This window comes from Erithacus rubecula (genome assembly GCF_903797595.1).
Source record: "Erithacus rubecula genome assembly, chromosome: 1".
Classification (NCBI taxonomy): domain Eukaryota; kingdom Metazoa; phylum Chordata; class Aves; order Passeriformes; family Muscicapidae; genus Erithacus; species Erithacus rubecula.
Window position 1 is genome coordinate 97,272,605 of NC_136658.1, and position 25,312 is coordinate 97,297,916.

At 41.1% G+C, this 25,312-nt stretch overlaps 1 protein-coding gene across 2 annotated transcripts in view; it reads right to left on the minus strand.

The window, feature by feature from the left end:
• The window catches only part of PHKA2 (phosphorylase kinase regulatory subunit alpha 2), a 43,842-nt gene extending 20,997 nt beyond the window's left edge, over nucleotides 1-22,845 (minus strand). Inside the window, exons 1-17 of one of the 2 annotated variants that reach the window (XM_079320399.1) lie at nucleotides 22,672-22,845; nucleotides 17,483-17,641; nucleotides 16,134-16,181; nucleotides 15,487-15,655; nucleotides 14,555-14,637; nucleotides 13,886-13,966; nucleotides 12,961-13,059; nucleotides 12,488-12,634; nucleotides 12,208-12,261; nucleotides 11,539-11,661; nucleotides 9,494-9,589; nucleotides 8,019-8,126; nucleotides 7,253-7,331; nucleotides 5,662-5,796; nucleotides 3,759-3,868; nucleotides 1,469-1,613; nucleotides 948-1,026 (exon numbers count right to left, since the gene is read on the minus strand). In XM_079320399.1, the coding sequence (XP_079176525.1) occupies nucleotides 948-1,026; nucleotides 1,469-1,613; nucleotides 3,759-3,868; nucleotides 5,662-5,796; nucleotides 7,253-7,331; nucleotides 8,019-8,126; nucleotides 9,494-9,589; nucleotides 11,539-11,661; nucleotides 12,208-12,261; nucleotides 12,488-12,634; nucleotides 12,961-13,059; nucleotides 13,886-13,966; nucleotides 14,555-14,637; nucleotides 15,487-15,655; nucleotides 16,134-16,181; nucleotides 17,483-17,641; nucleotides 22,672-22,749 (1,793 nt within the window). In that variant the 5' untranslated portion in view covers nucleotides 22,750-22,845. Of the gene's footprint in view, nucleotides 1-947; nucleotides 1,027-1,468; nucleotides 1,614-3,758; nucleotides 3,869-5,661; nucleotides 5,797-7,252; nucleotides 7,332-8,018; nucleotides 8,127-9,493; nucleotides 9,590-11,538; nucleotides 11,662-12,207; nucleotides 12,262-12,487; nucleotides 12,635-12,960; nucleotides 13,060-13,885; nucleotides 13,967-14,554; nucleotides 14,638-15,486; nucleotides 15,656-16,133; nucleotides 16,182-17,482; nucleotides 17,642-22,671 lie in introns of those variants that run through there. The other variant, XM_079320400.1, reaches the window with a different exon arrangement.
• Between the last annotated feature and the right edge of the window lie 2,467 nt (nucleotides 22,846-25,312).

Consider the following 25,312-nt stretch of genomic DNA (forward strand, 5'->3'; position numbering starts at 1 on the left):
GATGATAACCAAGGGATGTATTAGTTACTGCTAAGCAGGGCTTACACAGCATTTCAGCCTTTTCTGCTTCCCACCTGACCCCACCAACACAGGCAGGAGGTGCACAAGGAGCTGGGAGGGGACACAGCCAAACAGCTGACCCTTGCTGACCACATGGACATTCCAAACCATAGGGTGTCATGCTCAGCATAAAAAGCTAGAGTAAGAAGGATGAAGGACAGGGTGTTCAGGGATACAGACATTTGTCTTCCCAAGCCACAGTTACATTTGATGGAGTCCAGCTTTCCTGAAGATGGCTGAACTGCCTGCCCATGGAAAGTGGTGAATGAATTTCCCATTTTGCTTTGCCTCCATGTGCAATTTTTGCTCTTTTTACTAAATTATCACAACCCACAAGTTTTCTCACTTGTATTCTTCAAATTCTCTCCCCAGTCCCACTAAGGGGAGGATGTATGAGTGGCCATGTGGGGCTGAGCTGCTGACTGGATTTAAACCATGACAATATTTGATTGTCAAAGGAAGATACTGATGGAGAGGGCAAGTAGAAAAAGAATAGGGAGATACTGTGGATGAATGGAACACGCCAGCTTACAAGTACTACATGTAATCAATGTTTAAATCATGTCCAGTAACTGTGAAGGTAATTTACTTTTCAATAACAGAAGCCCAGCCAGAGTCAAGATTTCATATTTCCAAAGATTTTATGTTTGTTTTCTTTATCCATTAATGGCAGTCAGAGATGGTACACTTTTTGGGAGACAGATCTTTTCCATTGCACCTGAGATCCAGGTACCATTTGATTGCCACATAATAATTAAAGCTGAAACTTCCTTCTCTGCAGAATTCTACTACAAAATCTGTGCACTATCACAAGTTCAAAACTGAGACTTTTATAGGATTTAATTTTAAAAGTCATAGAGAGAATAATTTGGCGATTCTGACATTACCTTGCCCCTCCAAAATAACCATCTTCTAATTTTCTTATTGTGGCAAGAACTGCTGGATGAATGTCAGTACCATCATCAACTAAAAAAAGAATAATGGAAGAATTGAAGCTCACCCAGACATTCTTAAATTATCACATCAAAATACACTGAATTACTGGATGTTGTCTACAATGTAAATGAGGCAAATTTAAAGCACAACCCACAACTTCTATCAATACTAGCTTATTCAAAGTCCCAGACAAACAAGCAAACAAAACACAACCCCTAGACAAGTTCTAAAGACAAACAACAACCCACTCAAAACAGACAGAAATAGCATGAAAATGAGGGGGTGATGGAAGCATATGAAGAGGGAGTAAAACCAAAATTAAATATTACCATCCAGATTCAATATACACATGAGAAAATTAAACTATACTTCTGATGTTTGAAGTCCTGCTACCTGTCTCATCTCAAACCAACATCCATTCTATTTTCCTGCAGTGATCTACTCTGCTTGAAACAGAGAAAATTAATTTTACCAAGCATTGTATGGGTGATGGGAAATGTCAATGTTGGTCTCCCTGTCATCCTCCAGCAAGAAGTGAGGTAAGCCAGCTCTGTCTTGAGCATCTCCACAATCATCTGATTGTCTAGAGCAAGATAGAAGTGGTGCTGGTCAGTAAACTAGAGAAGAGAAAAACACAACATAGGGTTAGTTGTCAGTGCTTTCCTTATTTTTTTTTATTTCTTCCCTTAAATCATTCACAAAAGCCATATGAGCTACTCAACACAACACAAACAACCTGAATTAACCTAACAAGGCCTCAGACAGTGAAGGAGAAATCCATGCTTGTGCTAGAGTCCATTTTCTTATGCCTGTAGACTGACCATCAAAGTAAGCCATACAAACAAAACCTAGGCAATCACAGCCATGAAGCAGAATCTTCCCAATGACCAATTACACTGACCTATGATCTGGAAGATGGAAGTACTCTAAATATGAGAAAAAAAGCTAACAATAGCAACAAAAACAATAAACAGGCTCAAGTGCACGCTGGGGACTGGGAGCCAGTAACTGTATGTCTCTTGGGAACCATGTGAAAGTCAAGCAGAATACAGAAAAGCTGGCAGTTACTGAGTAAAAAAGGTACATGAAATGTGCAATGGCAAAGTGCTGCTCCCACTGCAGCAGGAAGACAAGAACCACAGTAAGTGACTATTATGGCTACTTCAGGAGCTGGAACCAAAGAAGCTGGACAAATAATGGAAAGTATGTCAAAGCTGCCAAAACAAAAGTTAAGGAAGCCCATAAGCCTTGGGGAGGGTAAGTGCATAAAGAATATGGAAGTTCAAGCTGACAAAATCCAGAGAAATTTCTTCACAGAAGGAATCAAGAACTAGCCAAAACAATCCTTGAGCCACTTGCAATTAGTTTTGGTAATTGAGAAGGAACAGGTTCCAGAAATCCAGAGATGAGGAAACATTCATTGCCTGCCTTTAAAAAGGAAGAGCCATTTAAAAAATCAGGCCAATTCCAGTGTGTGAAAGCAAAGGACAACAAAGAAAATATGAGACAGCCAAGATAATTACAAAATGATAAAGTATGATGGTCAAAAACCAATCTCAACAGATTAGCTGAAGCAGAACTACTTTTAAAATTGTTTTCAAAAGGTAGTTATTAATAAATTTTTCAGAATTACAGTATCTGAATTGAGTCTGCCTTTGCCCCACACCTAATCAATGTTTTCACTAGAAAAGATAATGAAATACAAATGACAAAATCACAAAATTTGTGGACACTCATCAAGATCAACAAGATGATTTAACTGCTAACCTTAGGAAGGTGACATTAAACATTAACTCCATCCACCTCAAAAAAAAAAAAAAAAAAGTCAAGGGGAAGTGTCTGGCTTCAAACCACAAGGGAAAATGCTATGGAGGTTTCCGTAAAACATGGAATAAGCAAGAACTGTCATTGTGTTGCTAATGTAAATATAAATGTCATTTTGGAAAATTCTTGTAAGTATGTTCCTTATTTGATATGTGCAAGATTTTAGTGGGAATACTGGGTCCTACTTACATAGTAAGATGTGAACTAAGAGGTATTTTGAAAAAAAAAAAATCACATCTCTAAGGAATTTTTCTCTTATTTGCAAAAGTGAAAATTGGTACAGGGAAGTAACACAACAACTGATACTTTATAAAGCTGCTCATGATCAACTAACATGGGGAAGAATGAGACATCTAGTACCAAGTGCTGGAATAATTCTATTGAAATAAGTGCGTTGCATTTCATTAAATGTATATATAGGAGCCATTGATTTTATGAAGATCCAAACTTCCAGCAACGTTGAAAAAACACACTAAAGAGCAGAAAAAGACAGAACATCCATTTCTCAGCACTACTGACCCTTTCACCTCCTAGGGGTTACAGTATTTGGCAGACTTACATGTACTAAATTTTTCATCAAACCAATTGGTAGAAAGATATATTAAGTGATCTATTTCTGCAAAAACTATTTCATTAATTAGAATGTTGGTGTGGGCAGAGATCAGCAACAACTTTGTACTATTGATTCACTGCTTTCTCCAGTTCTAATCCAGAAGCCAAAGAAACCAGACTCTGTATGACAGAAAAGAGATTTATCAGCAGTTCTACCACACTCATCCCATCATCCCATGCTCTTAAAAACCCTACAAAGTAAAGCACATCTGCTGTATCAGCCCTGTTCTACCTAAGGTACAATGACAGCAGGGAAAAGCATAGTGCTTCACTAATGATATACCATTAAGAAAGGAGTGATTTTCCTGGCAGCTTTACATGCTTACCTGAGGGGTAAAAGCAAATATTTGATTTCTTATCACATAGAGCTTGGAGGTGCCCAACACTCCAATGTGACGGTGTGGTCGGCCACTTAATTTCATGTTCTTGTTCCGGCCTGGAAATGAAAGAGAAAGAAAAGAATCTCAGCTAACACTTTCCCTGTTGTTTTTCAGAATCATCACTTTAGACAGGAAAATTTACTCCACTTATACCAGTCAGGCAGAAAACCAATAACAGAATGCGAGGCTACAAACTGGTTTTGTAGCAAGCAGTGATATAATAGCCAGAGTCCTTCAAAGGCCTAATTAAAAATTAAAATTTTGGCTTGACTGACCATGGATTTGATCTTATAATTATGGTAATTGCTCAGCATCCAAAGCTTCCCCACCACAAAGGACAGGAGAGGTGATATTACAAAAACAAGGCCATCAACATAACCCAGAAATTCCAGTGTTTTCAAATATAGGACCTTAAAAGCTCATGCCTGCGGGCTAAATCAACACATAAGGTACATCCAAATACGATGAAAGATTTTCATCAGGCTTTAATGAGTTTCACTTTTCTCAGCAGAACTTATTAGCAAATGATCCACACTACAGCCTTTGCAGCTGCAGCCAGGAGCTGACTTGAATCTTTCTCACAAGGAATAAGAACCCAACAACTATGTGTGTGAAAAAATACTACTGTGAACATCCCCAAAGACGTCACTGTTAAAAGCAATGTACCAAATCATAACACTCACACCCCCCCAGTGAAAGAAAGCTATTATGAATTATAATAAAATTAATGTAACCCTCAGCAAAGCTCTGCAAATGTTTCATTTTTTTAAAGAACTTTGAGATGATACACAAGATTTTTCTGCAGAACAAACATACAATTTCTCATGTAAAGGGCATACTTTCTAAAATTTATCTGAAGGCCCCATTAATCTGAATGATTCCAAAAAATCTCCCTGTTAAAACAAAAAACCAAACCTGACAAACAAAACCCACCACAACAAAAGAATGTTCATCCCATGAGCAGCCTCAGCATTATCTGTAACCAAATTGCCATGGGAACATGCTCCAGACTGAGGGAAGCAAGATACAGCTCCCCTTGTCCACACAGCAAAGGAATCTACCAGTGCTGGGTCACCCCACCTCAATTCCACTTTACAGCAGTATCCACAATTTTGAGTCATGAATTGCTGGCATGCCTGAAGAAGTAAAACTAAGTTAAATTAGGAATACATGTAACAAACTTTTCACCAAGACCCAAATAATTCCAGCAAGGATTATCAAGAACCAGTTATGAAAAGATGTAATAACTAGAACCAGTCAGAGCTTTGGGGCATTTAATTAAGTCAATTTAGGCTCTGAGAAAAACAAGATTTGAGAGCCACTGCTGAGGAACTGGAATGTATTTAAAGTCCTGTGTTTAGAAAAGCCCTAAAGGCTTCTGGGTTTGCAACAGACAGAGAGTTTCAGCAGCTTATCTCAGCTCCACATTGGAAGGAGCTTTAGCAAGAACCTGACAGCCCAAAGATGCTCTGATAGCAGCACAGCTTCCCTGATTTGGAGCAAAAAACTTCCCAGACTGCCTGCTGGGAAAATAAAAATCATACTGCCCAGTTTCCAGACTCAAATGACTTCTTGAAGGAAAAATAGTTGATTTTTTTCTTCTGTGTTTTTCCAGGCATTTTTCCAAAAACCAGTTTCTCTGTGGAAGTAGTTTCTGGTAGACAAAAGAAGAGTCAGTTTTTGTCTAACTCCAAAGGCACAGGGAAACTTGTATTTTTGCCACCATTTCTAATGAGGTAATTTTTTTCCCTCTGTTTGAGTCCCTTAAGACAGAAGTTCTAAGTTGGTTAAGCTTCTTAAAAAAATACCTTGCCTGGCAGTAGAGAGGCTTCCATGTTGAAATACTTACCCAGCATGGTGTAGAGGTTGCTGAGGATGCGAGCTGGCTGCACTCTGAGAGGATAGATATCAGCAATGCTCTGAACATTGATTCCACGGTCTTGCAAGAGATTCTTAATTTGATTAGATTCTGCCAAAACACTTACTGTGTAACAGAAAATAAAAACACAAATAAAACCCAATGTTCTACTCCTTTTAACTGACTGTTTCTACTGTCAACTCTCAACAAATGCTTTTAGTTAATTAAAAAGGCACAAAGGCCTTACTTTTTTCTTAATTTTTGGATTCATGAAATCAAAAGGGATTGCAATAGGATACCTGACAGATTTTAATTCTCTGTTTCTCAGTATTTCTTGCCATTCCTGTCCACTGTGGACAACAATGGTGGTCAAAAGGGTCAGAAGATTCCTCTGAGGTTTCTACTGAAATGCCCTGCTCAAAGCAGGGTCAGAGCTGCTGAGGTTAAAGCAGGTTCTTGGGGACTTAATCAGTTGTTTCCAATTTCTTTGAGTACCACTAGTTTGGATCACACACAGTCTCTTTTAGCAGAAAGTCTTTTAGGGCTTTCTTCCCCACAGAACAGAGGGAAACATGACTTGAAAATCTTTGTTATTTTAATACAGCACATTATAGCAATGCAGCCAAGCCACTGGGGAACAGGTGCTGTCACTTGTATAGCAATAAATGTTTTGGAGGATGCAAAATGGCAGAGGTAGGGAGAAAAAAAAATTCCCTAAGGAGAGGAATCTACAATCCAGGCCCAGAACCCCTCTCTTGTCCCACCTGAGGTTTTGCCCATGAAAAGTGTCATATTGATTTGGGAATAATAATGCAGTATCCTTCTTTGTATCATGAATACTTGCCAAAGAATGCTAAAGATAAGCAAACACTTCTATTTCTATAGGTAATGAGGCATTTCAGAATAATGAAATGCTACTCCTAGGAGGCAGCAACAGGGGGTAAACAAGCACCAGCCCAGGTCACAGGATCCTTGACAAAGGCTGCTTCTGATAAATGAGCTGGTTGCTCTTTCAGAGCAGTCCAGGCCCTGGAAAAGTCTTTAAGACCTGATCTGCTGGTGTTTGCTCTCTACTTAATTTCTGGTTTTGGCTGCTGTTGCACAAACTAAAGAGGCTACTCCCTGCAGTAGCCAAAAACTGGTAACTCTGTGTGCCTCACCTCTGTATACAGGGAACCTCAACACCCAGTGTGGTCTGGTTCCTCTGAAAACAAGCTATATGAAACTTGATTAACCTGATCCATCTCCTCTCAGTCCTGCTTCTTCTTTCTAGAAGCTGCCAAGATCTTCCTTTTCACCACAAGATTAAGTTTGCCATTCTCCAATTCCAGACAAGTCTTTAAAAATTTTAACAAATATATTTTTTAAAAAACTGTCTTAAACCTGATCTTCCCTCCTGGAAAAAGGCAGCTAGGAAAACAAACTCTTTCTCCTTCTAATAGTGTCATCAAAGCATCTATGTTCCATAAAAAAAAAAAAAAATCCACATTATTTTTAAACACATCTTTCATCTCTCCCTGTACACAGGGACCTTGCCACCACATGATTCAATTCACACAGAATATTTCCAAAATTCCCTCACCTTGTACCACAACATCAGGTTTAAATCCAGTGGAAAATCTCCTGTTTAAGGGATCAATTTCACCTGCAGCAAGAAATCCCTAGAACAAAAGCAAAAGAAAGAAAAAACCAAGGAAACAGACAGAATTTAAGCAAAAGGCTTCTGACATGTAGAATAAATCCTAACCAATTTTCACACTTTTCAGGACAGCAGGACTCAAAGTCTGGTCTGTCTACCCTGTTGACTAAGCAGTACATTCAATAAAAACAATGTCTGCAATATTTTTTGGAACAACAAGAAAATGGTTGTGACTGACACAATCTGCATTCAGAATTCCTATTTCAGTTACAGCAACTGACATAATTTCACCAGGAAAGTGATTTTTTTTTTTTTTGGTAGCTCCACAGAGATATTTGTGCTTCTTATAACTAGTCTGACTTTATTGTGTCTGGCTAGTAATACATCATGCCATAGAGCAAGGAATAGCTTAGTAAAGCTGAAATGACCCAAAATCCTGGCTCTGGAACAGCCAAGCTGGCCTGGGCATACTCCTCTATCCTAACCATATATCCAGATCATGCAACAACTTACTCAGCTTGATCAGAAACAGAAAATTGCATAGCTATATTTAAAAAAGAAAGGTCCTGAAATCTGAGAGTCAACCTTTCATGGTTCATGTACATGTTTCTACTGGAAAACCCACTGTCCTCTACCTGTCAACCAAACTGTACTTAAAGCCTAAGCCATCTCAAGCAAAATGAAGTACAAGTATGCAAGAAATAATTACCTCTGCTAACAGGCAGCTCAGGACATACAGTGATTGGCCCCAAAGATGTGGCAACTTTCCCACCGGGACACGATCCACTGAGTGAGGATTTTCATACTCCTCATCCACCTGAAAACAAATACATAAGCAAGAAAAATTACCCTAAAGTTGTGAAGGACAATGGGAGTATTTGCAGACATACAGTCTAACATCAACTCTCTCAAGCCTGCCTTTACTACTGATGTAGATGTCGTGGTTTCACTTTTAAGTCTACACATTTTCTGGGACAAGACTATACCTCCTTTTTGTACCTTTTCCTACCCTTCAAAGCTGGAGGATGATTGGGGACTCTGCATGCAATTTCAGCTTTGGAATTAGCTCTTCCACTTTCTTCTCACCATGCCTTTACTGCCATCCCTCTGGGCTGCTCATAGGTAACTGGATGTCTGCTTTCCAACCCTTTCCAAGATAACACTTTAACTTCACTGATGTCTACCCAGCTTTCTGAAGCAAAGGTGTTTTCCAATATTAAGATTATTCCACCTTTCCTGCATTAGCAATGATGGTCAATAGAAAAATTAAGGGCAGACTTACTAATTTAGAAAATTTGCCTTAGTTTAGCAGTATACAGATCTATTGAGGGCAGGGCAAAAACCCTCCCAGATTACATCTTCAGGCAGTTATTTCATATTCCTTTTACAGACAGACAAAATCCACCCTGTTTATGTGGCATGTTTTACAGATCATCATATTAAAATTCACAAGAAGGCTCTGGACTCTTACACGCTTGTTCCCACTAGGAAGGCAATTCAGTTTCCACCTCAGATCTGCCAGCAAGGCATCAGCTGTCGGCTGAGCAACTCAGACCAGCCCAGGAGGCTCCACACCCTTAGTGAGTGAGGGCTGAGAAGTCTGGAGTGGGAGAAGAAGTTGGAAGGGAGGGATGCAAAGGCAAATAGCATGGAAGAGCACATAAGCTCATCTGAATTTCTCTGTCACAATGGGAGAATGAGATAAACAGCAACAGCAAAGGTGGAGCTGAAAATAAGAAAATACCCAAACCAAACAAAAATCCCAGACCAAACCCTAATCCTTTTGAACTCTGTCTCCCATACATGTTCTGGAAAAGGGCAGCACAACCAATCAACAGACAGGCAGGACAGTCTATGCTTTATTTCTTCTTTGAGCTTCAGTTCCTAAGTCAGTATCAACATTTCTTAAATGTATGTCTTGCTCTAAGGATGTAAAATTTTAGACCTGCTGTAATAGCTCCACAGACACTCAAATCTACAAGTGAAAAATGTGACCATTTGGAAACCTAAAGTTTACCATTTCTCAGCAGGAGATGTGAGAGGTCTCTTACTTTTGAAAATAATGTGAAATAGTCTTTTTTATTATTGGTTTAGATTCATCAGAAACAGGAAAACTCTAAGACTGACATTCCTTTCACTGTCCCTACTTTGCATTCTGAAGTAGGTGCTGCATTCTCACAATACCTTTTCTGGAGGGACTGCATACAGTTCAGGCATTAGCACTAATCCATTCTTCTCTCTAATAAGTATTCCTTCCAGAGCCTCTCTGTACTCTTGTACCTGGAATTATTTTAAAAGAGAGTGAGAAATCACATTACAGTCAACAGAACTGAAACAATAAACTACTTTTGAATAGTACTTTTTTACTGAAGGTTGATGTATTTAAAAAAGAAAAAAAGGGGTGGAAGAATCATAACTCACTGATGGAAGAACAGGGTTCAAATTATCAGAGACTGTTCCAGCATTTCAGTGTTACGAAAAACATGAACACTTGTCTTTAACCTGTAACACATTGCTGCAGTACAAAACTTCCAATATACTCCTATTGAGAAGTCACTGGAACAGATCCCACATGGAATTTTCAATGGATGACAGTGCAGTGACAGACATCAGACTGCCAGTATCCATCCGAGTGTAAGGTGTATAAATTACCAGTTGTATGCCATGAACTTTTGTCTATGGCTTACTGAATTCTGCTTTGCACAACTGGGAAATCAGTTTCTCTTAACTGATTTGATTAAAATTTTGTCACAAGAAAAGGTTTAGAGTTTAAAATAAATTTCAAAATGTCTAAGTTCACTGAACAGCAAATCATCTTGTCCTTGTGATATTAGACAAACTATTAGGAATAGGAATAACAGACTGATAAGAACACATAATACATTTTCTTTTTACCAGATTCCTTAGTTTGTTCCATTTATTAACTATCCATTCCAAGTTTTTAGTTTAAGGGAAACTTTTCAAGCACTACCAGCACCTGCCTCAGAAATCCTTTTTCTGCTATTCCTTAGTACAGTGGATCACTCAAACTAAGTACCCACAGATTCAAATACAGTGACATTTTCAGTATCCTGTCCCACTCCACCTTTTTTTTAGTCCTCAGGGTGCTTATTTTTCTAGCAAAACCATTTTTTTTTTCAGCAGTAACTGGGGACACTCACCTGAGTGTCTCAGTGACTCATTCAGCTATGTTTAGACAGTGGAAAATGGGAGCAATTGCCCTGACTATGCCCTAGAACAGTCCATCTGCACACCAAAAAAAAACACAACAACCAGGTACATACTGTCCCAGATAATCCAACTAAGGTCTAGAAACTGCTTCAGGAGTGGTATTTTATTGGCAGTACTGAAGTTTCAGTAAACTTTCTGATTTTCCCCCTCACAAAATAATGCCATTTCTCTTTTCACCAGATTACTGTGTTCAGGAAAACATTTTATGTGTCTAGTGTCAGGAGGAATTTCACTTGATTTGCAAGATCTGACAAGAAATAGGGCTCTTTGGTCTGAAATTCTTAGATTTTTTTTCTGATAACATTTTAATTTTTAAAGGAGTTTAGCAATCTCCCATCCCTCTGCATACTAGACAATTTTAAATCACATATATTCTTGATTTCTTTCAAATTCCCAATCTGCAGAAGTTCTGGAATGAATGCATTTAGTCCTGGCTACTTGCTGCTCTTTAACTCAACAACACCCCCCAGGTGCCACCATAACCTTTGGAGGGCTTCAGTCAATTTAGTTCACTGACCACTAGATGTCTGGCACAGTAATGGCATGAAGTACTTAGGGAATTAATGAAAATGAAACTGCCCCACATAAGCCAATACCAAAGTACAAAAGACTTAATGTACTATGAAACTTGTTCTCAGTAGCCAAGCCAGAGAGGCTGGGGAAAAAGAAGCTTGTCTCATCCTGAAGGAATTGTGAAAGGTGCATCAAGGTTGGTGATAAGACAAAGCCAGGCAAACAAACTCTGTTCAGCCCAGTTTTATCACCCCAGCTAACAGAGCCCCAGTGTGGGAGAGGGCAACCAGGCCCCAGTGTGCACAACCCTGCTGCCTCTCTACCCTGTCATGAACTCTCCAGGAAGGTGAAACTGGCTGAAGACTATTTCACTCTGCTAATGGAGTGGAATATCCAAATAATACCCAAAACAAACATGGAACAAAGTTACAAAATACTGTGGGTAAATGGTTTTGCAATTTGACAGCAATTTCTTCTTTCCTCACCTGAATTTTGTCCTCATTAAATATTCCATCAATTAGAAAGTATGTCCAGAATACTGGCCACTCACATTCAATATTTTCAAAGAGCTTGAGCTCAGCAGGATCATAGTGCAGCCTGCTTGGATCCTAAAAAATTCAACCACACTCATTTAGTCACAGTGCTAAATAAGACACTTGTATTCCAATCATAATGGTAGCCTATTTTATACAAATTAAAACATAGAAACAAATAAACCCACCAGAAATAGTTTCCATACAGTCTCTTGACTTTGTCACTCTCAAACTCATTAAATGATACTCTAGACAAATTGATCCTTCCCATTCTCAGGATGTGTCTCCCAAATGATTTTGGGTCTACCTCAGTTCAAATACATTTTGGGACGTTTCACTTCATCTTAGACACCTTAAGCATATCTAAGGATTAATTTCTTACTGAATTATGAATTAAGTTCTGTCCTCAATAACTGTTTTATAAACCCTTAGTCTCCATTAAATATGTGTCCTTTCAAGGGTGGATATCTGGGTTACCCCTAAATCCACTAAGATGTCTCAGCAGTGGTGGAGAACTTCACCCCTTCACGTAAATAAAACAAAATCTATCTATAAAGACAAGATAAAATTCTTCCCATGTTCTTACTGAAAATATACATAATAAATACACATCAGAAGTACCTCTCTGGGTGTCTTGTAACCATCTCTGAGAAAGCGACAGCAGCCATAACGGCCCTGTAAAAACACACAACATTGTAGAGAATTTCCCATGCTCTTCTTCCTCACAGACTAATGTCAGCATAAAGGTATGTGCTGAGTTTTACTGATCACTTAGGGATCTTCCTCCCTCTCTTCATGTACAGATGAACCAAGTCTGGCAACCCTTGTTTAATTAGGTTTTTTGGTTTAGAAAGAGGTTCTGCTTCTCTCTTTGGAAAATTAAAATAAAGCCAATCCTTACCTGCAATTTGGATATGATTTCACTCTTGGTTACATTAACAAGGTTTACATCCTCCACTGCAAAAGCTGGGTAAGAAATAATAGACAGAAGGCCAGCATCTATCTCCTTTGATGTGGATGCTCTTGGCAACATGGAGTACAGAATAGACTGAAAAAAACAAGAACAGGAGACAGGGATGTAAAACAAATTGCCTACTTCAAAAAAACTATGTCAAGTGCAAATGAGACTACACTGTTTGCAAACTGACAGAGAAGTCTGTACAGTTATTTTTAACTGAGACTGAGAATACTTCACACTATTCAGTTTCACGTGATCAGCCAGGAACATGGTAAGCAGCATAGCCTGAAGATGTACTTATTGTGTTTATGTACTTATTGTGTATTACATTCTTGGCTTAGTTAATCAACATTTCATTTAAAAACAAAGGGTGTTAGGCTTTCCCCTAGTAAAGCAAAGAACAGACTAATTTTTACCTGACAGTGTTCCACTTCATCAGGAAGAACATGAATCACTGATTTGTGTCCTCCATGAGCTCCAAAAAGATCTAGTTCATCAATTGCTTCCAAAGCAGCCTTCAAAGAAAACCAAACCACAACCCAAAATCAATAAATACCTTTTAAACCAAGTACACATCCTAGCACCTGTGCTTAATCACTGAAAGAAACTACATAACACAGCAGTTTGCCCCACTGAGATTATTTTCATCTTTAAAGGGAAGCTTGGCAATATTTTATAAAAAGTAACTATTTCTGGTGTTCAACTAGTAGGACAGAAGATTGATGTACTGGTGATCCTTCCTATAATTTAAAGGCAATGCAAAAAAACTGGGAGATGGGTTTCCACTGAGACATCATCTAAGTATTGACACATTTTCCTGGTCTAGGGCATATTTGGGAGGAAAAATACTTGTCCTGTCCTATATTCAAAAATAGCCTCCTATATCAGTGTGGGGCCAAGACCAGCAGCCTCTCCCTCTTGCAGTGCGCACAAGATCTAACAAATCCTGCTGAAAGGCAAATACACCTTTGACCTTAACAATATTTGTCTTCTGTCTGTCCCTCAGACACCATGTAATGAGGTGGTTGTCAATTGCACATTTACATTTATGGCCTTCTGAGCTTCATTTAGTATCTCCATGACCTTCTGTCAGATTCATGGTTTAATTAATCTGGTGCCCTTCTTGCAATTTCTGGAACAACTGTGCTGAGTTCCTTCAATGAGAGCCATTATCTCAAAGATTTTACACTAAAAAATACTCATACCTAAACAAAAATTCTTATACAATCAGCTAACTATTGCAGTGGCCAAGAAGCTCATACAAAGGAAGCCATCTGGTCTGTCAGAGGCCTTAAGCACAACACAGCAGCCATGAAGGAGGTGTCAGGAAGACATTCTCACTTTGGCCATCCCTACGGAGCTCGCGTTCAGTTCAGGGATTCCTTGGTTTGTCTTATCGCCACGTTCCCAAATTCCATAATCCTGCAACATCATCAAGAAAAAATGGGCATGGTTATATACAAAAGTAATGTTCTGCCCCATGTCCCACAACAAATCCCCACCCCTACATGAAATTAGCTAATTATTAAAATGAAGAAGAAAAGGGGCTCCAAGTTTCAGAAGAGACCCTTCCCATGTTTGAAACGTAGCACATAAAAATACACTGCAGCAGGATCACATACACAGCCATGAATCACTGCCTTCACAGAACACACAAAGCACTTTATCCCTCTTCTGTGCATGTTTCTCCCCATGTCCCTTCAACTTGGTTTGCTGACAACCTGCCCTTTCTAGAAAGGCCCAAAAGTCTTATAATTAGACATCAGGAAATAATATTAATTATCAATAAAACCCCCTATTATTATGATAGAACAAGTATACCTCACCATGCAGCAAAAAACATAGCCCTCCCAACATCTCCAAAAATGCTGCCCACAATGTAAAGTACTGACAGGTTCTGATATCTTGTCATGGAAAAAACAAGCCCCTATTATACTTCTCTAGCAATAAATAATTTTCCACCCACACTTGAGCAGTGTTCAGATGATTTACATATAAATAACTACTTACAGCAACTTTGTATGCAGCTTCTATGTAAAAAACAAGATTCTGGATAAAGGTAACTTCATCAAGGGTGAAAATAATACGTAGCCCTGACCAAAAGAAGGAAAGAGAATAATTATATTGTGTCAGAACTGCAATAGCTACTCTTCAGTGAATTTCATGCTTTTATTTAATTGCTACCTACCCCTGCTCACTGAAATCAAAGGAAAAACTCATAGTGATTTCCAAAGGTCAGGCAGCAAACCTCAATACTTGCTACTGACCAATATTTTGCTATTGACAAAATACTTCAAACGCCACCAATACAGACTACTTCAAAGACCAACCAAAAACCACCTCTGTGAGGGAGACACTCAGACCATGAGTATAAACCAGAGGGACCTGAGCCAGCTCTGGCTCCCCAGAGCAGTGCATACCAGTTCCTGCAGTTCCCCAGCCCTCTGCCTGCTTAGTGTTCTATCTAGGAATTTTCAAGATGCCCAGGTGCCTGTTCTGCAGGGATCAGTTGCAATGGGTTTCAAGGGCAAAAAAGCATGTAAGGAAACTAATCCTTTTCCTCACAGGAGGAGCATGATTAAGAAGAGCACAAGATAAAATAGCACCAGTAAGAGAAAAAACACTGATGGCACAAATGCACTTGACTTGATATTGCCACTCTCTGAAAAAATGTGTCCCATGAAGTCTTTAAACATGAGACCTCTCTGACATGACTCTAAATATCTCATGTATTTGATGCCTAGACTAAGGGCATAGACACTGCCAATTACAATAAACATGAAATTCCAAATTAGGCATATCTCTTTTCCAGAGAAACATGACTTGCTTCTGAGTAATAATTATGTAAAGATCTTTGAAGCTGGTTACTATTTTCTTTCCTTTTAAAATGAAAGCTGGAATATAAAAGGCAGCAACAAAAGGCAAAAATATATTCTTCTTACCTGATGCAGTCATCTGTGCCAAGAAGAGCAGGTAGAGGGAAGTTGCATCCACTTGCAGATGCCCCCACTGGTCATCCCCAACCACTGTGGCACAAGTTGCAGAGTTATACTTGGCATGGAGGCAGTCTTTGGTACTCTGAGTGCGTTTGAACTTCTCTACCTTATCTACCTAGAAAACAACACAAATCTCAAATCTGACACATTCTGGAAAAAATTCTCCAAATTATTTCAGAATTAACAACTTTTTGTAGGTGAGGAGAATCTTGAGGTCTTAATCCTGTTATCTCACTCAATTTTGATTGGTCAGAAGGCTTAAACAAAACTCTAACTTTAGACTCCAGTTAAATCCACATCTCTACAGGAAAGAATACGATTAAATTACCTTGTTGAGTTTAGATCTAAACTACAGGTATGCATCTTGGTGAAAATCAATTTGCAAAGGCAAAACTCTAATTTGCTACAAGCACAATCTCAAAATGCTACTTGGATAAGATGTGGAAGCAAAGTCAGCTTTGCTCAAGAGTTTTAAGAAGACTCCCCACACCATCATCTGCACACACACAAAATAAGTCACTCCACAGAAGACATTCAATGAAATGCTTTCTACATACAATATCTACTAATTCAACTCAATCCTATGGCATTACCTGTCTCATCATGCACTGCAAGAGTCCCCGCATCAGCTTCACAACATTCTGCAGGAACAAAACAGACCAGTGACACTTTCAGCCTCATAATTTCAGCCTAAATGTTCTTACAAACAACATTCAAAAGTGGCTAAGTTCACATCCTCTACTAATGTCCTGCCAAAGGTAAAAAAGAATGTGTATTTGCCCTAAATGTTTTGCATGTTTTTGTTGTTTTTTTTTTTTTAAATACGATTATCAGATTTTATTCCTTCATCCCAAGAAGTCTTTTCCCAAAGGTCCTCACTAAACAGTGCAAGAACTCACTGTGGTCCTTCTATCCAGCTAAAGAAAGTAAGAAGAATGCTATCTCTTGTAAGAATATTAATACTAATAATTTTCTGAGTGAGAGATCTAGGCAACATTGGTAGGTGACTTCAAGACTTTGACATGAACTGCAAAACCTGTAGAGCTTCTTCCACTCTTTATACAGTACAACAAAAATCAAGTGACTGGCAGATAAAGAGCTGTAAATGTGAATGTAGAGAAGTTCAAGATTGTGCATTAAATAATCAACCCCACCATTTCATGCCAAATATATAGCTTCAAAATATAGTCATGCAAACTGAGTCAAGGCTATTCTATCACCATGGACCTCCCTGGTTCAAGCAGGACATACCAGCAAAAAATTTACCCAGTGACTCCAAAACAACAGCAGGACACCAACAATCCCTCACTTCCCATTTAACCCACCTCTGTCTACACTCTGATTTCTGATACTCACATTCCCAGTTGCAGATTTTAGTATTTAGCTGTGTGAATTATGTTCCCTTCCAATTCTCCAGCACAGATCTTAGCAGTCTGGAGATTGTTACCTTCTCTGCTATGATCAAACACACCTACACACCATGTACAACCTCTGTGCACATTCCAAAGACTTCTACTTCAAATGGTATGCTTCTCTTTACAGGGAAGAATGGTCTAGCAGATAAATTGCAAGCTGCCTAGGCCTGAGCTTCTGCTCCATAACACATCCTATGAGGGACCTCAAGGTTTAATCAGAGAGAAGCTTGTAAAATGGAGCACAAAATCTGTCAGAAGCCTAATTTTCAACAATCAGCTAACCGATGGAAGTTTGACTTGTACATATTTTTGTTTTGTTTGTAGTTAAATTCAGATGTTAGCCTCTCTGCCATCCAGTTCTTCAAATCCTCCTTGCCAGAAGGTTGCCAGGTATACTGCACACCACACACTCCGAGCTGGGAAAACCCGGTCAGATCCAGACAGCAGCAGTGCAAATGCACTCTCCAAAACCAGTAGAGTAGGAAAACCCAAACAGTGGAACTGGTTTATGCCAAGCTTTGACACACCTGCTCGAGCTCGTAGGCCTTGGCCTTGTCCTCATCCCGGTCCGCGTTCTTCCGATAGGCCATTCCCAGCCCCCACACCGCCAGGATGCTGTAGATGTTGTCCCGGACCCAGGCATCCTTATGGTCTGCCCCGGCTGAAAGCAGCCCTGTCACTGGGTTCTATCCATGCAGAAGGAATAAAGAACAAACATTACCACCTCAAGTCCCATCTGCTAAAAAGCATCACTTCTGTCTGTATTCAAGGGTAACAAATTAAAGGTGATTTCACGTGCACACTGCGGCTGCTCATGATTTCACAACAGAAATGAGATCCCATCCTTCTTTCCCAAACTCACACAAGTGAAATGCAGCTGGGCATCTTCATCCACACAGGATAAGTAGCTGAGTCACCAAGTGAAATTCAGGATACATCAAGGAAATGGAAATTTAAATGTTATATATTTATGAGGAAAAGAAGGTACTGAGTTAATGCTAGAAATTGAGTGTGGGATATATGCTCCTCTATGTAACTGGTCTGTGGCATACTCTTGAGAAAGTAAAAAGCCCCTACTGATCTTCTAGGAGATTAGGAAAGTATTCCTATATAGCTGCCCACTGGGTTTATGATAGCTAAATGAATGCAAAGCCTTTTTTATGTCCTCCTTTGGAAAACACGCAGAGAAAAAATTCTGAAGGTGTTGAAAGGCAGCACTGTCTGAAAAGCAGAGCACTGAGTAGTCTCCTGCAACACAAATACTTCATTAAATTTTTCATTATATCATTAATTCTCATCACTTCACTATCCTTAATTTTTTTTAGACCCTCTTTCTTGGCTGTACATTCTTAACTAACTAAAAAATGAGACAAAGAGGCAAAAGTTCAATAGAACTTTCAATTAAATCAAGCCTTTTCAGAAAATGTCAGTGCATGAAGACCTGTTGGGGACGGTGTGACAAGGGGCAAAGATTACAATAGTAAAGACTACTTTTACAAAAGTAAAATTTAAAAGGATACATCCTCTGATTTTTCATTTCTCCCACACACTGGGGAAAGAAACTCAACTCATTATTTTTAAAAAATTGGTTTGAGGGGGAGGGGCTTTAGTTACAATTCCCTGGTCTCTGCATGTGAGCACTGAGCAGCACAGGAGAGACAGCCTGACAGACATGACCCAGCACAGTCAGCCCTATTGTTATGGTTTAATACAGCAATGCTGACTGGCTCACTCAGAGTAGAAATGAAGTTCTGCTGCAACAGCCCCATCATAGCAAAATCTTCACAAACCAAGAAACAGCTGAAGGACCCCTACTCACCTGTTTGATAGGGAAACTAGCACACATGAATGCAAACAGCTTAAAAAACTTTTTGATCTTGAAAAGTCCAAAAAGGAGTAACAGAAGTCCCAGTTCAGCACTGTGCCCACATGACAAAACCCAGGGTCTCAAAAGGCAGACCGTGTACTCCCAACATTTGTAGAGGACACTTTGTTTCCCTCCCTCCAATGAAGGACAACAAATGTCTACTCACCTGCAGCCCTGGCCTGATAGAGACCACTCTGCTGTCTGAGAAATGATCATTTTGGTTTATTTTTCCCTACTCTCCATGCTAGACTAGCTGCCAGTTGAAAAATTAAAATGTCTGTGTGTACCAAAATGAAAATGCCAGAGAAATGGCCCATTCAAGATTTTAAAAGCCTATTCAGCTCCCAGGAAGGGATCTGCCTATCTCAAGAGGTCATATTAAACACATCCATGGGCAGCTATCACCATTTCACCACCTTTGATTATTCTATAAGTTGGTCCCAGCTTTTGGGGTGCACTGGGGCTGGCTCTCATGGAATAACAACACATTAACGTCTTTCCTCATGTACATTCAGAATGTTAACAAAATAATGTAATATACTAATTAATATTTTAAGTGGTTTTATTTCGGCTTTTTTAGAAGTGTTTTCTCTTAAAAACTACAATTTTTTTTCTGTTACCTGCTGACACCATATGAAACTACAACGCTTACAAGGTGCTAAAGAACTCACAGAAACACTGAGTGCACTTAATCCCACTGATGTCAAAAGGATTTTAGCTTAGCTAGTACTTCAAGCATTCCATTTATGCAGTGATGGCTAATTAGGCTAGCAGGTCTCATCCTGCATATCGTACTGCACATAGAGCAAAAAATTTTATCAGCAACATGAGCTGCCAGCTGAGAGCACTGCAACAGAAAGCTGATTGCTGGACTAAGACTTTAAACTGTTGCATCGTGCCTAAACCTATTTTTAAATCCATCTGTCAATCTGGAGATAAAAAGGCCCCCCAACAACCTGAACCACAAAACACACTAGATCCTACAGGGCAGCAGGTGTCAATAAGAACTACAGCAAGACAGGCACAAACCCAGTGGGGTTCTAACAAGAGCTGCAAAGCAAGTAATTTAGCATCTTGCTGAAATACACAAATTAAACAGATTGCCTCAATGATCTGTCAGGTGAAAACTGAGGTCTGCTCTAGCAAAGCTTGTGAAACCAGATGTAACGTGGTGCATGTGAGTCTTGGGGACAGTCCCATGCAGGGCCAGGAGCTGGACTTGATTCTTGTGAGTCCCTTCCAATGTGATTCTGTAATACAGCTGGGGTTACCCACAAAGGTATGAGCTTTCCTTATCAGGTCCATATGCTTTTCACTTATAGCACCAGAGCAATACTTAAAATGAACAGAGATGTTAAGTTTTACTATTTCCTGATCTTAAGATTCACATTTTTTTCTTATTATTTCTTTCAATTTAATAAGCAGCTGAGAACATCCTTCTGATGGTGCTTTTCAATATCTGCTCTGCTTCAGCACCAAAGCATCCCTCTGACCCCTGTACCTAGGGGTACATGCAACAGAAGGCAGGTCCCCAACATATAGGAGCCAGTAGTTTGGTCTTATTCTCCTTTTATAACCTTTAACAGGATAGAAACTATCACTGTGCACGTTACAAGGACTGACAAGGACAATGTAACATCTGCAAGACATGAAAAGGTTTGCTACGACCTTATCCTGCAAGGTGCCACACAGAGAAAACTGTCAACCCTGGTGTGTCCTTTGAATACATCTGCCTATAGCACAGATATCCTGCATAAAAATTGCCTCTAAAATCACATTGATTTAGAGGGATTGGAATGAGCACAAGATCAATTGCTGCTACTGAGAAACCTGGCTCCTGGTGTATTAAACACCTGACCAAAGCCCAGTGCTCTGCACACTCCCTGCTGCCCTTGCTGCACCTCACAGAGGGGAGCGTGTCCCTGCCCTCTGTCACAGCACAGCAGCTGAAGTGCCAAAGCTGAATCCCTGCAGCTGGGGATGTGAGGTGCAGGGTTACAGTCACACATCACCCCCCTGCCGAGCAGTGGCAGTGGCACCTTAGAAGCACTTTAAACACCTTCTGGTTCTTCTGCCAGGCTGCTCCTGGGCAAACCCATGGCTAAAACTCACTTCCCTGGCTCCTCCCTGAGAGGCACTGAGAAGGCACCCGCAGCAGTGAAGCAGCAGCGTCCAAGCCCATCCAGCCACAGACTTTCTGCTCCCAAGAAAGATACAGTTGCATGTGGCCCAAAGACAACCTTCCTACCTTGCCCAAGTAAGCACTGCATGTCTTCACCCAGCTAAACACAATGTTTTCAATCTATTGCAGTGAAAAAAACAGAAAGACCATAATTACAGGGATAAAAAAATCTAGAAATGTGCCTTGAGCGTTTTTCTGGGTCCTCTTGAGATACCACTGATCCTCTGCCTCGATGCTAGCCTGTGACTTGCTTTCCAGACAAAGAAGAAAACTTATTTACCTCCTTTCCCCACCTCTGAATTCTCCCAGACATTGAGCCCTAGTAGAAAAGGCAATACACAGTCATGAACTCTCATCCTATTGCTTTAAATAGCAACTACAAAATTCTGCGTCATATTTACTTACTATTTTTACTATTGTTAAATATTAATATCATCAAGCTTTTCATGGGGCCTGTTTGAGCTCTGAATTTCAGAGGCTTCATGCATGCCTTAATGGGAGCTGTTATCAGCATCCTCATCTTATAAACAAGGAAATCAAGGCAGGCAGTGGAAGCCAAAGTGACTTGCCCAAGGTCATCTTGCTGACAAAAGACAGAGATGGGAACACAACTAAAATCTTCTCCTGCACCCCAGCACAGCAAGAGCCAAAAATTATCTTCTCACATCATATATACCAGTTCTTGCATTTGTTTCTACTAAGCCTACAATAATTAGTATACAAACACCAATTCACAGGTGTTTGGACCCTGTGCTCAAAACAGCCAGGGACAAAAATCTTACTGACCAAAGTGCCTTTGGATCCCAGCCTCTTCTTTCACTGCTTACCACTTTTTTGCAACTCTCATCAACAAACCCTATTTGGCAACGTATCTGTGCAAAAAACGCTGCTGCTCATCTTTATATACTGGATTGTTTTAACCAAAGCATGACACTACTGAACACCTTCTGAGTCCTCAGAGCCCACCTGGGCGAAGCAAGCACACGAATCAGAGAGCACTGTGCTGCCCAAAAACCACAGGGAGCAGAGGGTGCTCAAGCACCTCCCCGAACCATCCCGGCTATTGTCGCTGTTCCGCTGCTCGCCCGTGCAGCAGCCCCGCCTGACGCTCCCGAGCCTCAGCAGTGCGGACAGCGGGGAACCCGCTGGAAGCTGTGGGACGTGCCCGCACACAGGGAGCACACAGGGAGCACACAGGGACCGCACCGCGCTCTGCTGACAGGCAGGCACAAAGTCCTGCCGGAGCGCTTATCGCACCGGGGCGTAATGCTGCTCTTACTGTGCGTCTGTGTATAAATATAGTAGTCTACAGCATAGATAGTGTGCACAACGGGTGGGTGTGCATCATACGGCCATGAAGACATTGTATACACAATACTATTACTATTTACGTGCTCAGACTCGCCGTGTTTTCCGTACAGGGATTTCCAAGGCGCTCTTATTCAAGCACCCCCGGGATCCGCCCCGCCTCAGCGCTCCCCGCGCCGCTCCGCCGGCGGGGCGGGACATGCGGGCAGGAGGCCGTGCTCCGGCCGGAGCGGGGATGGATGTTCGCGTCCCTCCTGCAGCCCCCGCCCCGGCAGCCGCCCCACGCCCCCGGCACGGCCCCAACGCGCCCGGCGTCCCCAGCCCCGAGCAGGCGTCCCGGGCCGGCGGCCGCTCCTCACCTGGTGGCAGAGGATGGTCCGCTGGACCAGGCGGGCGTAGCCGTCCAGGCGCACCCCCGAGTTGCTGCGGCTCCTCATGGCCCCAGGGCCGGCCCGGCTGCCCGGCCCGGCCGCGCTCGGGGTGGCGGTACCCGCAGATGGCGGCGGCCTCTCCCCGCCCTCACGGCGGAGCGGAGCGGGGCGGGGCGGGAGCGGCCTCCGCCCTCAGCACCGCGGGGCACGGGAGCGGCGCTGCACAGGCACCGAGCGGAGGCGGGGCCGCCTGGCGTGACAAAAGCCCGGCTGCTTTCGTAAAAACAGTGTCGATTCTATACAATCTCTTCGTAAGTTCGTAAAATAAAGCTGAGAATGCGAATACTTGGAAGCTTTTCTTTCCCCCAGCCTTAAAAAACCTCACCGTTCTGAAATTTGGTTGAATGAAACCACGGAGCAGATGTTGCGGAGTAGCTGAGGGTGTGGTATTCACCCAAAATTCAGAAAGACTTTCACTGGGGGAAAAAAAAAAAAAAAAAAAAAAAAAAAAAAAAAAAAAAAAAAGTGTAGCATTAACAGAATTACTCTTGTAACTTTTCCTTGCTGTTCTTCATTGACTGCCGAGGTTGAGAACGCCCCGTTCCCACACGCGTTGGTTCCCTCGGCGGCGGCCGGACAAGGCCTGAGGGGGCTGCACAGAGCTCGGGGGTTCTTCATCTCCCTCCGCCGGAGCTGAAATTGCGCCTGACAAAACACGGACCCGCTCACGCCTCCCCTGAACTCCGCACCAGCCTCCGCCTTCAGGGCACCGCTCTTCAGAGAGACTCCACTTGGGACCAAGTTTGCTGCCAGGGTGGTGCCAGCTGCACACGGCAGGTTTCCGTTTATCTTTGAGCTTAAAATCTCACAGAAGTCCCGACATAGCTCTGCAGCCGCAAACTAATGCACAGAGTTTTACTTTGTGCTCTGGGCTGGTGTTGCAGCTTTCCTCGAGCTCTGGATGTCCCGGCTAAACAAATGCAGAGACCAAGTACCAAAAGGATACTGTAACACCCAATGTAAAAACACGGTTTTAGCTAGTCTGAGCTAAAATATTATGCTGAAGTATTATGCTGGTCTCAGTGCAACCTTTTACTACAGCACATAGTGCGTGCTAGTAAATGGCAAAGTCAGAAAGGACTCCTCTCCCCTAGGAATACATAAAATAAAAAAATATTTCAAGAATCCTAGCATATTTTAACGTGCAAAAATAAAAAGAAGACTCCGAGCAGGACAGTAAAGCATACGTACTCATAAGGAATTTAATCACTGAAGCCAAACTCAGCTATGTGCTTTTGCTTACAGCGTTCCTGTGGGACAGCAGGTGTTGAGTGGACTTAGTCAGGGTTTTCTCTGCTAAAATCCAGATCTGTTAGAACCATGCAAGGTAAAATATGTAGCAGACAATGAAAGGAAAAGCTGGGTCAGCTTTTTCTCCAAGAAGTTACTGTTCATCCTGTGATCTGAAGAGCTGTAACGCAGCCCAGTATTAATGACACATTTATCTAAAAGAAAAGTTTACATATTTTGTGTTGTAGTTGCTACAAATTTATTACTTTTCTTTACAGTTGAAATTATAAATATAAGAACATTAAATAAATCTACAAGAAACACTGCAAAGGCAATTAGCCAAATAGTCAAAGAATTCACAGAAATGTATTCCAGCTACTAGCATTCCAGGATGGGCTTTACCAACATGCAGCTATAAAACCCTGTGGATAAACACAACAAATCCTTTAAATTCTCACCTTAAATGCATAGTCAGAGTAATCTTGAATGTAAGTGACTGAAAGAACCCATGTGTTGCCCACAGAACCACACTGGGGTTTGAGTACTGAAGAGGTTCAGTTGCTAACTCCAAGAGAGCCCCACATAAGAGGCATATAACTCAAGCTTTTTGCTAAGGAAGAGTGTTTTCATTTCCTGTGCCCCACAGAGCCCTCTCCTCTGGAAAAGCAAAGCCTTTGCTCTCCTTCAGCATGCACCTGCTTCATGCAGCCCTCTCCACAGGGCCTGGTACTCTGCAGTGTGCCACCAGCTTGTCCTAGTTTGCTTTGTGACCATCTGACTTTTGCCCAAGAACACAGACTGAAAAAGCAGTAGCCACAGCTGCATATGTATGTGAGGAAGAAGAGGTAAAACCAGTGCTTAGGCCAATTTCTGTTCAGGAGAAATCTTCACAATGTTGTATGGACTTTCAGCTGTTTTACATGAAGAGCCAAAATCTTTTTTTTTCAGATAAATGTCACAAGAGGAATGAAATTTGCTTCAGCAATTACTGAGCTAGCACCTGAGTATTTGGTCTGCCAACCAAGAGCCAAAGCACAAGCAGAAATTCTCACTAGAATACCTCAGGAGCTGCCCCTTCAAAAACAGCCATGCAATGAAACAAACAATTTCTCAGCTACAGTCATTATTATATATTTTTTATATATATTATATTCTCAGCAGCTGTAATTTATTATTTTTAATTTTTCTTCAACATGCCTCCCCCCACCCCAAACTTCTCTACCTTTGTCATTGCAAATGAGAAATGGCAGTGTCTCACAACTCAAGATAAATACTGACCCTGGTGAAATCAATGGCAAAAACTGATGAGTTCACTCAAGCCACCAACACAACTTAGTTG